The sequence below is a fragment of the Helianthus annuus genome, chromosome 14 (assembly GCF_002127325.2).
Source record: "Helianthus annuus cultivar XRQ/B chromosome 14, HanXRQr2.0-SUNRISE, whole genome shotgun sequence".
Lineage (NCBI taxonomy): Eukaryota > Viridiplantae > Streptophyta > Magnoliopsida > Asterales > Asteraceae > Helianthus > Helianthus annuus.
The window spans coordinates 90,205,116-90,222,293 of NC_035446.2; the positions used below are offsets into that span (position 1 = coordinate 90,205,116).

Here is a 17,178-nt window from a genome sequence, read left to right on the forward strand (position 1 = left end):
AAAAATGCCGCTGATGAAACCAGAGCTGTTATCTCGGTTGTTCAGTACTTTTGTGATAAATACAATGTTCATCTTCGTTATCCTTTGCTTTCTACAATTCAAGCAGGCACGGATGCTAAATGTACTGTTATTACATCCGAGACGATTCAAGTGAGTCCTATGAAGCAAGTGTCGGTCTATTCAATTGAGAGGAATCATTGCATTACATCCCTGTTGAAAAACATAATCGATAAATTTAGGGAAAATGGGGTTGAAAAATGATAACCCAACAGTGGAGGATCTCATTTTACAGCTTCGATAAATTCAGGGGTATTCTCAAATAATGTTTCCAAGATGTTTGAAGACCAACAAATGTCCAAAGTGCTGCTTTTTGGTTCGCGTGACGGAAAGCTACCGCGTGACAGGATGCTACCTTGCAAAAATTAAAAAATTAAATCGACACCCTCAGTACGCATCGTATAGGACTATACGATGCGTATATTACTTTTTGGTAGGGGACAATGGCAGCCTTTGGCAGACATAAAAGTTTGAACTCACCTCAATGCGCATCGTATAGGCTTGTACGTTACATATTGAAAATTTCGATTTAATTCCCCAAGGTGTGCGAATAATACAACCCTTTAAAATAACAGAAGTTACAATAGAGATTCATAGGTGGAATGTAAGTTGCTAACCATCGTGATCTTAAAATAGAAAAAAAAAATCCAAGATATTAATCCACGTTAAAATAGAAAAAAAATCCAAGATATTAATTAGGGATGGCAATCAACCCGAACCCGCTGGGTAAACCCGAAACCCGACACATTTGGGACGGGTTTGGGGTCGGTTAATCGGGTTTGGGACGGGTTTGGGAATAGCTTTTATTTTTTTTGCGGGTTTGGGACGGGTTTGGGATTTAATAATATACCCGTTTACCCGACCCAATTACCCGATAAAGTGTACCCGTTTACCCGATTGTATACCCGATATAATTTCTTGTATTTTATTAAATATGTATATATATGATACATATATTTTTTTACACATATAGGTATTCTATTTCGTATACATTGTAGTTATTTGATATATATTTTTATAATGACAATACAAAATGTAACCGGTTAGTAGTTACCCGATAAATACCCAATGGGTTTTGAGAAGAGTATACTCAACGGGTAATCTTTTTAAATTAACGAGTTTACCCGAAACCCGCGGGTATACCCGATACCCGATGGGTATTTACCCGCTAGAAACCCGACGGGTTTTGGGACGGGTTTGGGACAAGCTTATCTAACCGGGTTTGGGTTTGGGATTACCTAAACTCGTCCCAAACCCGACCCATTACTTTTTGGTAGGGGACAATGGCAGCCTTTGGCAAACATAAAAGTTTGAACTCACCTCAATACGCATCGTATAGGCTTGTACGTTACATATTAAAAATGTCGATTTAATTCCCCAGGGTGTGCCAATAATACAACCCTTTAAAATAACAGAAGTTACAATAGAGATTCATAGGTGGAATGTAAGTTGCTAACCATCGTGATCTTAAAATAGAAAAAAAAAAATCCAAGATATTAATCCAGTTAAAATAGAAAAAAAAAATCCAAGATATTAATCCACGTTTTGATTTTTCCATGCCGCGTAGACTAGTAGGTATCAGGTTTATTTCTTAGTAAGTTCCTCCAATAATACCCAGTACCATTATATACATAAACATACTTTACATAAGTTTTTGCTATAATCCTATCCTTGTTCTTTACAAATTACAATTATGAAGTTGTTTCAAGCGTACCTGCATTTACTCCTTTTTCTTTCATTAACAACAACATCAATTGCAATTCCAAAGTACGCCAAGCCAGAGTGCAGTGATAGGTGCGGGAGCGTGACCATTCCATACCCTTTTGGAATTGGTGAGCGTTGTTCTGTCAATCCATGGTACACCATTGATTGCAAAAACAACACAACGCCATATCTATTTAAACTCAACAACCTTGAAGTCTTGGGTGTAAACCTAAGTAATCTAACGGTCACTGTTAACACACCAAGGGTCTCTTACTGCCAAAAACCAGTTTGGAACAGCAGTGAGATTATGGGCGTCCATCTTGATGGAAGCCCCTTCGTGTTTTCCAGATCTGGAAATACGTTTGTTTTTGAGGGGTGTGGTAATGCTATTATGATGACGGATAATGGAAGTGTGCTAACCGGGTGTTCAACGACTTGTCGTAACGATACACCTATCGAGAGACACAACTGTTTTGGAATCAGTTGTTGCCAAACCACAATTCCTGGTCATTTAATGTCGTACAGCGTTAGCCTCACTAGCCAGGAAACACAAGGTGAAAATGGAGGTTGTGGGTCGTCTGCCGCCTTGGTGGATAAAACTTCATATGATGAAGAAAGGTTTTCTGTCAGGGATGCCCCTTCAATTCCGGTATCACTTGTGTGGACTCTAACACTCAAAGACACCGATCATGTAACTTGTTGTCATAACCGAACCATTATCCAGCGCAAAGTGGTTCTTTTTAATGATACTGCATTGGATACTTGGATTTGCTATCAACCATCAGTAGCAGACAACCCATATTTAGAAGATGGGTGCGAGGACTCTGGTATGTAGTAATTCGATATGGGCCCTTTCTCACTCTCTCTCTCTATATAGAGAGAGAGATAGAGTGGATGTACCAAGACCCTTCAATTATATATTTATATAGTACTTTTTGTTTCTTTGTTTTCTTATATAGAATTCCTCTTATATAAAACTGCTTCCTGAAGAATTCTTTTGTTTGTTTGTTTTCTGACATGGAATTCCTCTTATATAAAACTGCTTCCCGAAGATTGTAGAAACTGCACAAATGGAGGAGGTTACTGTAACTATGACTACATATATGACGTTGATGGTGCACTTTTCAGTCAGAGCTTCACTTGTGTTCCTGGTGAAAAACCGAACCAAAGCAAACCGACATCGTCCCTGGGTGTAACTGTAGGTAATGTCATTGCTCTATGCTTTTGTTCCATTTTGACCCTATATTCAAACTATAAGGCTCGACGGTGTGCGCACCGTCCTAGGGACGTCCCAGATCGGCGCCACACCGCCTCCAATCTCGCCCCCCAGCTCCGGCGTCCTCCACGTCTCCACCATGCCGTATAGGACGGTCCTCCCCCTCTCTCACACACCTATACATACAACTTATATATATACATATCAGGTTCATCCCCCCATTTCCTCACCTTCATCCTCTTTGCCCTATCCTCACACCCGATCTACGTGACGCCTACGTGGCGTATCATCCTCCAATGGAGGACCATCACCATACCGCATAGCCTAAGATCCGTATGTTACTCTCACACTTTTTTTACTTTGTCTCTCTATATATATTAAGAGAGATGCAGAGGAAGGTTGTTTGCATATTAACCCCTTACTTAAAAACGCCAGAGTCCAGTCGAAAAAAATTCCAATATTCCAAAAAGAGAATTACCTTTTATTTTAAATAACTTTTAAAATTTATAAATATTAATAAATATTTTTTTACTTTATGAAATGACCGCTTCAATTCATTGGTTCCACATAGCTTAATTTAAGTATCATTCTATTTTCACATCCTAAAATCTTATTTACAGAGAGATATAGAGGGAAAGGGTGTGTCTCTAATTAAATTCCGGAACAAAGTACAATATTGATTTGGATTTGGCTGCCAAACTTCAAATCTTTTGCTTGACAAGCCGTAAAAGTGTAAAACTCGTTGCATCTTTTGGCAACACGCATTCTTTTTAATTTTAAAACTATATTAGTAGCTTACATTGTGACCACAAAGAAATTGAGAAGAATATCAAACCACTCGGTGAATGCTTTAGTTACAGTTACTTGTACGTAAGTTAAATATTGCTCTACTTACTAAGATTGATTCTGTCTTGGCCTTCATTCAGGTATAAGTATATCCATGACTGCTTTTCTTGTTACAATTACCATCTATGCATCATACAAACTAATCAAGAAAACAATAACAAGAAGACGAAGAAAGAGTGTTTTTAAACGCATTAATGGTGGTCTACTTCTGAAGCAACAAGAAGAAGTTGACCCGTCTTTAGTTGATAAAACCTTACTTTTCACATCACGAGAGTTGGCAAAGGCCACTGACAACTTCAATGAGAACAGAATTCTCGGAAGAGGTGGCCAAGGTACAGTCTACAAAGGTATGTTAACTAATGGAAGGATTGTGGCTGTCAAGAAATCAAAGTTACTTGATGAAAGCCAATTAGAAGAATTCATTAATGAGGTGGTCATTCTTTCACAAGTCAATCATAGAAACGTGGTTAAGCTACTAGGGTGTTGCTTAGAGACAGAGGTTCCTCTTCTAGTTTCCGAGTACATTTTAAATGGGACCTTGTATGATCGTATTCACGACCAAAGTCATGAGTTCCCATTATCTTTAAACATGAGATTACAAATTGCTACGGACGTTGCACATGCTCTTGCTTACTTGCATACATCAACTTCTATTCCAATATATCATAGGGACATAAAAACCACTAATATACTTTTGGATGAAAAGTATAGAGCCAAAGTTTCCGACTTTGGAACTTCGAGGTTTGTATCAATTGATCAAACTCACTTAACTACCTTAGTCAAAGGTACGTTAGGCTACCTAGATCCCGAGTATTTTCAATCAAGCCAGATCACTGAAAAAAGTGATGTTTATAGTTTTGGGGTTGTCTTAGTTGAACTGTTAACTGGAGAAAGGCCAATTTCCCAAACTAGATTTGGTGAAAATAGAAGTTTGGCTACACACTTTATGTTGGCTATGGAAGAAGGGCGCGTTATGTCTATTTTAGATGCAATGGTGGTTAAAGAGGGTACTATGGACGAACTTATGATTGTAGCTAACCTAGCAATGCGATGCTTAAATCTGAATGGGAGGTATAGACCAACAATGAAAGAAGTAGCTATAGAGTTAGAAAGCATACGAACATCGCACATTCCCACTACAATTCAAACGAATACCAGTCCTATGGTCTATGGAGAGGAATTATCAATCCTAACTTATGGTGAATCATCATCTACATTCTTGAGTTGCAATGATATCATTAGTCAATAATGCATAAAGCTATAGTAAAAAAATTATTTTGTGCGATAAATTTATGTTGTCATATTATTTATGTTGTATTGTTGCGGTTGTTGTAATAAAATTATGTTTATGTCATCACAAACACTTTAAGATCAGGAAAGCAAACTACTTTCACTTGTTTATAAACAAATACTCACTTTCATTTTTGGTTTGGAGCACCACGGGCTATACAAGTAGTTAAGCAATTAAGGTGCCATTATTGATTTATTTCAGGAGTTAAAAAGAGGCATGTGGTTAAACTTTAGAAACAAAATTCATCTCTTATACATTCTGCAATCATTTCAAATTAGCTTTAACCTTCCTCCAACTTTTGTCGTCATTGTGATTGATATTTTTACACAACGCCCTTGTGATCACGAGAATATCAAATCTTAGTTCTCTTTTATTGGAAGTATGAGTGTAGTAGACTAGGATATCACTGTGATAATTTAGGAACTTGAATGTAATATTGTGCTCTATATAAGCAGGGTCGGCTCTAAGAATTCACGTACGCTGTTCGAACTTGAAAAAATGTGTCTTTAGACCTTAAAAAATATATAATATAAACTGGTTTTGTATACAACTGTTGACAAAATCATAGTATTCGATAAACAATGCAATTAGCAAAATGAAAAAAATCAAAGTATTCAAATGTTTGTTTTCTCTTTTGACGTTTTTGTCATCCGGATGCTTGTTTAGAAGCCATTACGCCTAAATTATCCACAAAGTTTCTAAGAAATTAAGTTAATACCTAAATAACCGACAAATAATGCCAAATAACACCTAAATAATCAAAACTTAACGCAAAATAACACCTAAATAGTCAACACTTAACGCCAAGTAACACCAAACTAATCAATAATCAATTTTTTTTGAACGGCCAACAGAATCAATTTCGAGTACTCTCGGAGCACCCACTGGACCAAACGGAGTACTCCGAGAGTAACCGGGTCCACCACCAATTTTGGGGAAAACCCGGTAACCCACCCTCCCGCAGGCATGACAATGAAGTTACCGGTAAAACCCGTTTGACTCAAGGATCCAACCCAGGTTTCCCTGGGTCTCCTATCATTGCCCACCAATGTCTCAATCTGCACCAAATGAGAGTTGAACTTTTATCTCCCAAGAGAAATGCAAGTGTTCTACCACTTGATTATTGTCTAATGATTATTAAAAAAACCAGGTTCTTTCTACCCGGTTCCATATCCGACCCTACCCACCGGGTATATAGGGTTCCATACCCTATGATCTAAAACCGCGTCCAACCCGGGTATACCAGACCAAAACCGGAACCGGAAACGAAAAGGGTCGATCGCCTTCTCTCTGAAACTTGGTACCATACCTGACCAGTACTAGGTATTTTACTTTGATCCAACAAAACTATGTGCGACCAAATACATTAAACGACAAACGGCCATTTAGGGATGTTCATTATCCGAATCGAATAAACTGAAAACCAAAACGAACGAATCCTAACCGAAAAAACCAAACCGGATAACCATTTTAGTTTTCAGTTGTACAAAATGTTGAATTCAGTTTAACTTAACTAAGTAAACCGTTTTAACCGATTAACATTAAGAGCTTCTAGGTCCACTTTGACAATCGAACGGTCAGACTTCAGAGTGTTCTCCGCTCAAACAAATCAATCAGGAGGTTAGTTGTTGTTGATTTCAGTTCTGATATTCAAATGCTTTAAGGGTGGAGGGTATAATGCTCGGTGAGTGGTGCGGGGAGTGGGAGTCACCGATCGGTGACTATACCCACTTGATGAACATGATCGGTGAGTTGGAGAGAGGTGAGCAAAATCGGTGTAAAGTCACTAAATGATGGAGAAGGTGATGGAGGAGAGAGAGAGAGAGAGAGGAGAGAGGAACCGATTAAAAAATATGTAACTCAAACATCCTAGGGTGATTAACCATACCCCCTGATTGAGTGCAAAATAGGGAGTTGACATGGCATAATATTATTGGGTAGTATTTCACTCAATCACCCTAAAATGATTAACTATACCCTCCACCCTAATCTTTTGCAGTATTGATGTGTCAAAATCATTTAGTATTGTAAGTACATTCATATATAGTTGGTTTTTATTTTCTAACTTGAGAAAATTTCGAGGATCACATAGAAATCTAGTGTAAGTTTAATGATTCTTGACTTCTTGTTAAGCTATAAAGGTTTTATTTTAGCATTGATATTTTTGTCCTTTATCTATTATCTAAATTTTGAAATGTGCCCTTTAAAAGTTTTAGTTTCAATTTATGTTCAAAAAACACATGTTTTATATCACTTTATGCCCTTTACACCAAACTGAGTTAAATAATTCAGTTAGGTTTATTTAATGCAAGGGTATTATTGGTATTTCACCTTAGTTATTTTGTTTTTAAAAATAAATCAAAACAATTAAATGTGGGACCCACTTTATAAAGTTTCAAGGCATTCATCTTTCCTACACCCCATGTTTTCCGGTCATCTTCTCCGGCTCCGGTCATCTTCTCCGGAGGGCTCTTCATTTCCGGCAACAATATATTATACCCTGCTCACTATCCTAAAGATTTTTAGTTTTTTCTTTAATGAGCCAAGACCCCCTTCTCAGTCGTCGAACTGGAACTAGAATCCACCACTCCGTTATCCGCCCTGCACCACCGGAACCACCGCACCGGCGTTATGCAGCAGATTGATACAATTACGATAAAACATTAGGGTCCCACCGCACCGGAACCACGAGTTTTTCTGAGGCACCAATGAGGATCTTAGTTGAACCGAAGAGTTATTAGATAATGTAAAAGCCACCATCGTTCATATAATCCTGCAATGAAATTATGATTTTCAGTTTTTAAGTTTGTTACAACACGAAACATATGGTAACCGGAGCAATGTCTTGAAACAGTTCTTTAGCAGCTAGTGAGAGAAATTTTAAGGGACAAAAGTTTGTTACAACATGAAACATATGGTAACCGGAAATGAAGAGCCCGCCGGAGAAGATGACCGGAGCCGGAGAAGATGACCGGAAAACATGGGTGTGGGAAAGATGAATGCCTTGAAACTTTGTAAAGTGGGTCCCACCTTTAATTGTTTTGATTTATTTTTAAAAACAAAATAACTAAGGTGAAATATCAATAATACCCTTGCATTAAATAAACCTAACTAAATTATTTAACTCAGTTTGGTGTAAAGGACATAAAGTGATATAAAACATGTGTTTTTTGGATATAAACTGAAACTAAAACTTTTAAAGGGCACGTTTCAAAATTCAGGTAATACATAAAGGACAAAAAGTGAAATTTACTCTTAATAAAATGTTTAAAGATCCATAATTAGAATTTTTGTGCAGATATATAAAATGCAGGAGAAAAACAGCCAACTGAGTTTACCTAACCAATCTATTTCATTCTCTAAAAATAAGGTTTTATTCTGGGATCGGTTTATTTGGTTAAAATTGGTTTATTGTTTTTAACCGCACTTATTTAGGGTGCACGGGGCACCTTCAGTGACCCCATGCGGTGAGTGGTTTTACCATGCGGGTACACCGCCACCAACAATATTTTTCCGCTTGGTGATGGCTTGGCTCGGTGGGTGGTCACCGATTGAGAGAGAGGAGAGAGAGAGGGGGTGATTGGTTGTTAATGTGGGTCCACCCTTTTTTCACCAATCATATTTTTTTCTTCTTTTTTTATAAAAAATTAATTGTGTGAGTGGAGTGATGCCAACGTTTGAGTGCAAAATGGGGACTTAAGAGGGGAGTTGACATGGAATAACCTGATTGGCTGTGGTAAGAGAGGTCACTCCCCACTTAGAGGAGTGCCCCTTACACCCTTATCTTATACGATTCAGTTTGATATTTGATCACCGCTGAACAAAATCTAAAACCCAACCGAGTAATCTCAATAAACCGAAAACAAGACCGATGAACACCTCTACAGTCGTTGGTCTATCTGTCAGTCTCTGTTTGCTCTCTCTCGACTGCTGTCGGTTTACTGTTTTTCTGCAGCAATAGGGATGAGATCGGTACGACACCCGGTACTGTACCGGTACCGATACCGTAAATACCGTTACTGAAATTGAGGAAATGTGGATACCGATTACCGTACCGTATTTATAGATTCGGTACCGGTACGGTACCGGTATCAGTTTTTCGGTACTTTACCACATTGGTACCGCTTTGGCGTCATCCGTTGTTTTACCTAAAAAAAATATCATGTATGAAAGCATATTAGAATAACACTTACGTAAAAAAAGCATTCAAAATTAGTATAAACTTAACGAGAACGTATGTTCGTATTTTTGGATAGTCTTTTAATAGGTTTATTTTTGCTGATTGGTAGTGATAGGATTCCAGATTTTTCAGCTCTTATTTTTTCTATATATATTTGTCAGTATATCAATGAATGAATCAAGTTTATATACTAGACACAAAACTTTTTAGCATGTATATAGAAAGCTAAATCTATATTAAGGTGAATGCATAATCATAAATCTTGATACATAAAGTCAATATTTAATTCGGTATTAGTATTAGTACCGGTATTTACCGAAAAATACCGGTACCGATACCGTTGTTTACCGATACTGAATTTTGAAAAATCTATTACTGATACCGGTACTGTGTATGATCGGTACGGTACGGCATCGGTACGGTATACCGGTACGGTACCGGTATTTCAGTAAAAATTCTCATCCCTCTGCAGCAATGCTTTTTCACTCTCTGCATCTCTCCCTCTCAATCGAATGAATTTGATCAATGTTTTTGTTTGCTGATTCTGTTGTTACTTGTAAAATCATTTCATAATTTGTAAAAGTGGGAATCACATTCACTGATTTGTGCGACTGATTTGAATGTGTGTATTTTTAGTTTAAGTCAGGGTGTGCTGAAATTTGACAGTATACTGGTATGCGTGTGATTAGTCCGTTTTTGTTAGATGAATATGTGTATGTTGTTTTGCCTGGTGGGGTTATATACACCATAACTGATGTTGAAGAACTTGGAGAACGGATGAAATCTTGCTTGGAAGATCATCCGATGTTTGAATCATTCACTGAAGAAGAACTTGAAGCCGAGCCGGTGGTGAAGTTGTTGAGCTGTGCAACCGAAGAAGGGCAAAAGGTGTCGACAGGGCCGGTCCAACGTTTTTGGAGGCCCCTAAGCGAGCTACAAAGCCGGGGGCCTTTTGAAAAACATTTCAATACAAATTTACAAAAAAAAAATCAATTATTTAAAAGGGTAGGCTGCAATTTTAGTAACAACAATGAATAAATGAATGAAATTCCCTAATATGTATAAGGCTATAGGGTATACCTTCACGTCCCTTAACTACACGTTGGCACCATCACATCACCTACTTGACCCTCTTTCACTTCACTGCACACCAAGGAAATGGTTTAACCCCATTAAAGCCCCTTAAAATTAATTAAAATACATATATATAGCATGTTGTGTGTGTGTGTGTGCAAATTTTGGAATGCTTGATTCCCCTCCCTCTCTCTCCTAGTTAACTTCTTAACATGTGAAGTTTTTAATGCCTCTTAACACCCTTCAGGATTAACAGGTGTTAACGGATGTCAACTAGGATTAACACTTATGAATGTTAGAGTATACAGGGTGACCTAAGTGTATGACTATATTCTGTATGACAGCAAAAAATAATGAAACTATCTGGCAGGCTGGCAATTAGGAATTCTGGGCAGGTACATAAATCTGAAATTCACTACTGCTTCCTGTTGTTTTCTGCAAATCCACGTAAATTTGAGTATTGAATTCCATAAAAAAAAATTCTCATTTTAATTCCTTGAAAACCAAAAAAGATGCTACGCATAATTAATTTCGCTTTCAATTCTAAATTTCTTATGTTCATTGTAAACCAAACGAGACATGTTTTTTTATCAAGACATTAGCATCAGTTTCGTTGGCAATCCAATTCCAAATGCCCAGTAATAAGTCTCGTCGGTGATAAAAATCACATATTCGCAAATAGCAAATCGAAAAACACAATTGGGCCAAGACCGCAAATAGCAAATCGAAATCGCAAATTTGATACAGAGAAGAGAAATTTAAAATCCCAAACGCAATGTATGCATATTCGATAAAAAAGGCCTGTGAGTTTGCATATCGGAGACTGCAGAGTAAACCATCAGACCTACATTGGGTTTTCCAAGCATGAAAGCAGCCAAGCTGCAAGTGCCGCCCTAATTTCGCTGATTTGATATTGCCGCTCAGCTTTTTTTGACTTGGACCTTTTTTCTGTATAGGTTTCGTTTGTACGTTTCACTGAATCATAATGTTATTTTTTTTAATACAATTGTAACTTTATATGAAGCTACAACAAAACTGTAACTTTATATAAAGCCCCAACAATATTTACGATCATAGCAATGTAACTAAAAAACACATATCTAACGATGTAGGCATGTAGACCAACTACAGTTGGTAAGCAAAACAATGAACATGAAATGTATACTTGTTTTCCTATGTTATTCTGTTTTAATCCATTTAGCTCACCACACATACCGGAAGCTCCATCATAACCTTGACTTCTAGCTCTACACATTGTTAATCCATGTTTTGTAAGAAATCGCCATTATTAGCTTTCAAGGAAGACGCACAAATGTAACTAACATGCCCTACTCTAGAAACCATAGAATGATTTATCTATCACCTTGCATACCCAAAAAATGAACGGTGCCCTTATATACAAAGGTTCATGCATTCAAATGTGAATTTTCTTCACTTGTGAATAAACATCTTAATTCACATGTGGATAGATTCATTATTATTTTTTTGAGTAAATTGCCAAAACCGTCTGTACGTTTTGGGCATATTTGTCTGTTTCATCTGAAACGACTTTTTTGTTCATTGCAGTCCTTCACCTTTGTTTTTTTCCACTCTCATCCCAGAGTTTGACAATTTATTGCGACTTTCGTCTCTTGAAAAATGGCCCTCGGAGATGAAAATGACAAGATTTCAAACTCTTTAGATGAAAATGACACCTCAGGGATGAAAGTTGCAAAAGTGGTCAAACCTCTAGAACGAAAATGACATTTTACTCTTATTTTTTTTATCTTTTAATGTAAGTCTACATCTCTTTAAATAGACGAAGAACAATTTAACTATGCCAAGTTGATGATTTTTTTCTTGATAGATGGTGACCAACTAGTGGAACTCTCACGCGTTTTGTGGCGGAAAAACGATCAGTGTCACCTTTGGTTCACTACGAAAACGATCGATATCGCTATCGGTACAAATATTGAAACGTGTTTTACATCGATCGAAAACCATAAAAACGAATATTGATAACAGTTGCGATAGTACTCATACCGTTACCGATGATGTTCGTCGGTTCGGGTCCTCATGGCACCGGTATATTATCAACACTCACGAAAAACAAAATATGTTCAAAACTAATAGTAATTATAAACTAATACGTTCATGCTTCGATCACTTTTAGTTTTCAATTCGCAACTCATTTCTTTATATGGCACCGGCATGTTATCGGCACTGGAGAAAAAATATGTTCAAAAATAATTCTAACCATGAAATAATACATTCGTGCTTCGACCATTTATACTTTTATATTCACAATTTGGTTCTGAGTCAAATTTATATTGAATGATAAATAAAATAAAATTCTTTTTCTCTCTATTCAACGTGATTACTTTTGTTCTCGCGTCATACATAACTCGTAAAACTAACAAATAACAAAGAAATTGTGGCTAGAAAGTAGAAATAGACAAGACAATGTGTCCAATAGAAAAACCTAAAAATAATAAAAGTGTGGTCAAAACTAAAGAAGAAAAAGTTTGTTGTAGTGGCGAAAACATAAAACCTATCCGAGAAGTTTTTTTTAGTAAGTATTACTTATATTATATAATTTTCCATATGTTATATGGGTGATCTCACAATAAAATATATTATTGTTTAGTAGTTTTGTTGTTAAACCCAATTTAAAGAGCATTTTATTCTCTTTAGTTTGGTGTATTATTTAAAAAAAATATTATCGTATGAAAAGTTATATCCATTTAAAATAGTGTGGAAAAAGAAAAGAGGAAACCTTTTCCGCCACATGTAATCTCTAGAGAAGCCGCCTCCAACGTCTAGTTTGGCTTTTCTCATAGGTCAATGTCTACTTTGATGATTATCCTAGCTTCTAACTTGTTTAACAAATAAAACATGATTATTTTATTAATCAAAATACGTCATCACAATATTTTATTCTTTTGACAAATTCCAACGTCCTAAAAATCACTGACATGTGGTATGTGGGTTTTAACTTAAGTAATAAGAGCATTCACATTCTATCCATCAAAATATGTGAGAGAGGGTTTTTATATTATAAAGGGTATAAAAAGTGGTTGTGAGTGGAGGAGAGAGAAAATGTTACTGTTCATCTGTATATTTGAAGGGACACTGTGCACCCACTATAATTTTTTTAATATATATTGAAAGTGGTTGTGAGTGAAGGAGAGAGAAAAATGTAATGATAATATTATTTAATTGAAAAGGAGAGAGAAAAAGTATTTGTTTTTAGTGAAAATATATTGATATAGGAATTGTTTTTTAGTGGAATGTATGTATAATTTGATGGATTGGATGTGAATGCTAAGTCACTATGTAACTTATCATGAGCTTATCTAGTGAACATTTTTTTAACGCCAAAGCATATTATTCGACAGAAGTCGACTCGCTAGAGGCAAAAAATAAGTAATGGGCTATCAAGATTACACCAATCCTTCCAATTTAATAAATTTAACGTCACCCTATTTTTTAGCCACACATGAGTACTCGTGAATCGTGATAACCTCTTCTAGAACTTTTTGTCCCCTCGTTAATGTAGTTGAAAATTCTATGATCCCTTGCCTTCTAGAGAGTCCAAAACATCATCAAGATAATACTCTACTCCACTTTTTTTGTATGCCTTAGATCCTGGCGATGCAACAATCAATTAGGATATGATCTGTTGTTTCTAAATGAGCACCACATTTATCGCATACTGTGGAAGGGATGTTGATTTTTTTTTTTTTTTTGGCCAAAGCAACATATTAGACAGGATATGATCAAGACCAACCTTCCAGCGTAAGAAATACACATTTTTTGGCAACCATTCAGACCAGTCGAAGATCACATTTTTGCTGGGGAGTATTTTCTTTTCGGTTACTGCTTTCATTGACTTGACGGTAAAACAACCCGAAACATCCCCCCCCCCCGCCTTCTCCGTTGATCTTCTAGACCCGTTAGCAGCATATTTTTTATGGCTTCTGAACAAACTTTCCAGTTCCGAGATCTCCACCTCATAGGGCGGGCCTGGTTGAACTTAAGCAGTCATATTGCTATGCAATTGGTCAGCGGCGGGGTGGTGTTGCTAAACAATTGGTATAGTTAGTTTTTTTTCTCGTGTACTTTCACTACTAGAAAACTGCCTACTTTGTGACAGCCAAATTTGTAGCAAATTTGTAGGAAATGGGTCGTATCTACAGATTTGCTACAAAAAGTTTCGTGCAAAATAAGCTTGTCGAAAATAGGGTTAGCTACAAAATTATGACAAAATTTCACACAAATTTTCGACAAAAATCTATCGTCACAAACGTTGCCACAAAATACCTACAAACCAGTTTTTTATGTTTTTCCTACAATTCTTCCACAATTATGCCTATTTTTGTATTTTAATTTATGATACTTTACTTTTAAAATTAATAACACTAATGAGAAAAATTATCCATAATTACGAATAATTATTTTTGTTTTGCAACAAAATTCCTACAAAATTATAAAACTTTCTCTTAACAGTTTGCTACAAATTTCCTACAAATAAAAAATATATTTTTTATGGTTGCTACAAATTTCCTACAACTTAAAGATGGTTTTTTTTAAGTTTTGTGACAAAATCCCTACAAACAAAAAAAAACAAAATTTAAAGGTTACGACAAAATTCCTACGAACCAAAAAAACAAAATTTAAAGGTTATGACAAAATTCCTACGAACCAAAAAAAACAAAATTTAAAGGTTATGACAAAATTCCTACAAACCAAAAAAGATGGTTGCCACAAATTACCTACAACTCAGAAAAAAAAATCCTGCAACTATTTGCTACAGATTTGTGACAAACTGTAACAAATTAAAGAAATTAAATAAACCGAATTTTATGAAAAAATGCAGCAAAATTACTATTATATTCCAAAAATAATTGCAACAAAATTCTAAAACATTCCAAAAATATTAAAGCAACATTCCCATACATTCCAAACATTCCAAAAATTTTAAAACATTCCAAAACGCACAAAAAATCCTAATTAAAAGCACTAATCCGACCTTTAACATTCCAATACTTAACAAGACGAGAGTTTACTTATTTCCGATGTTTTTCAGCTTGTCTTCCATAGTTTTTTGCCATGCCGCTTGGTCGGCCCGCTCTTTTTCGCGCTCTTGTTGAAATTGTTCGAAACGGGATTCCATGTTTTGTCGGGCCTCTCGTTCTCTTTCTAATTCCGCTTGAACTTTTTGAAGCTAAAAGTTGTACAACAAGATATAATTAATACGTATTAACAAAACATAGTGTCAAAAGTCACATATCATTTAACAATAATACGATATTCAAATATCGTATTAATGTTAAATGCCTTAATCAAACCTATTATCATCTAGCGAATAACTCTATTTCCTACTTATTTACATCTCTGTTCTATTTCAAGATGGCCATACCCAACCCACTAATCTCATAAAGACCAACAGTTTCGACCCGCACCAATATCACCCATTTTGACTCGCAACCCAACCCACTAGTTTTGTCATCCAAAAATAAGGTAAAATCGTTAAGGCCATGTGAAATTTCACGCATTCATAATATAAAATGTACCAACGAGTCGTGTCACTTTGTTACATACTTACACTTTATTTCCTAATTCACGTATGTTTGTGTATATAGATGTATGTATGTGTGTGTGTATATATATATAGAGAGAGAAAATAAAATTTAACCCGAACCCATCTTGACACGTGACCCAACCCATTTTGACTCGAACCTATCTTGACACGTGACCCAACCCGACCCGCCAATATCAGCAAACAACAAACCCGTATCAGCAAACTCATACTTCCTATTTAAAACCTAATACAAACCTCAAAACCACCGCCATATATGAAACAACAAGCTACCTTCAATACGTACTCAATCAATTAAAAACAAAATCTAGGTCCATAACATGTTCTCTAAGTGTGTTCTCAATGTAGCGTACAAGATACTTAACAATTAGGCATAAACTATTAACTTAACAATTAGGGGCAAAAATATTCCCTCAAAATCAACAGCCTCTCAACAATTAGGCGTAAACTATTACCTTCACTAACAGGTATGTCCTAAATGTTGAGCATATCTAAAATAGCAAGAACAGACCATATCTAAAATAACAAGAACAATAATGATACCTCATGCGACTGTCGGGGCATCATCGTATGACCCGCAAGTTCTGGAAGATGGTTTTCTAATCACCACAAAAACAGGATTAGAAGATCCTATGTCGAACATCTTACGACCCTTACACTCAAGAAGCAGACTCTACTACACGGCTAAATCATCGCAATCCTTGTCCCCATACAACTTTTTTACTTGTAACGTGTACGCGGCCTATAATTTTATCAAATTAATGTTTTCAACCAGTAAAAGTGATACAATAACTATATATAAATGATAAAAGAGAGCTTACATATGAACATTTTGAATGGTTGGTAACAAACTCTAATGAATCAAAATCATTTTCGTTCATCTCCTGATCTTGTAACACTTTTTGCACTTCTTAGTGGCGTGGGTCTGTAAGAATATATGTTTTTTAAAATAACTTTTTGTTTATAGGAAATCTGTAGGAACTTCTGTTAATTTCCAACAAATTATCGACAAAAGTAAAATTTTATTTTCCAAATTATATGTTTTTTTATAATTGATAAATAACAAATAAAAGTATATTTTTTTTTGTAGGAAATCTGTAGGAACTGGTGTTAGTTTGCTACAAATTGCTGACAAATTTAACATTTTATTTTTAAAAAATATATGTTTTTCTAACTTTGATAAAGTAGGAAATCTGTAGTAACTAGTGCTAGTTTGCTACAAATTTCCG

The 17,178-nt window shown here is 35.9% G+C and overlaps 1 protein-coding gene and 1 long non-coding RNA gene across 2 annotated transcripts; one reads left to right on the top strand and one right to left on the bottom strand.

The window, feature by feature from the left end:
• Positions 1-1,707: 1,707 nt before the first annotated feature.
• Positions 1,708-5,202, top strand: LOC110908590 (wall-associated receptor kinase-like 2). The gene is made up of 3 exons (XM_022153533.2): positions 1,708-2,588; positions 2,814-2,963; positions 3,904-5,202. Exons 1-3 carry the CDS (start codon positions 1,751-1,753, stop codon positions 5,070-5,072), a joined length of 2,157 nt encoding a protein of 718 aa, XP_022009225.1. The 5' UTR covers positions 1,708-1,750; the 3' UTR covers positions 5,073-5,202.
• Positions 5,203-15,306: 10,104 nt separating this feature from the next.
• LOC110905545 lies at positions 15,307-16,885 on the bottom strand. Its single transcript, XR_002573216.2, has 3 exons — positions 16,771-16,885; positions 16,493-16,691; positions 15,307-15,574 (listed from the first exon to the last, which is right to left on the bottom strand). It is a non-coding gene; the product is annotated as an uncharacterized LOC110905545 (long non-coding RNA).
• Between the last annotated feature and the right edge of the window lie 293 nt (positions 16,886-17,178).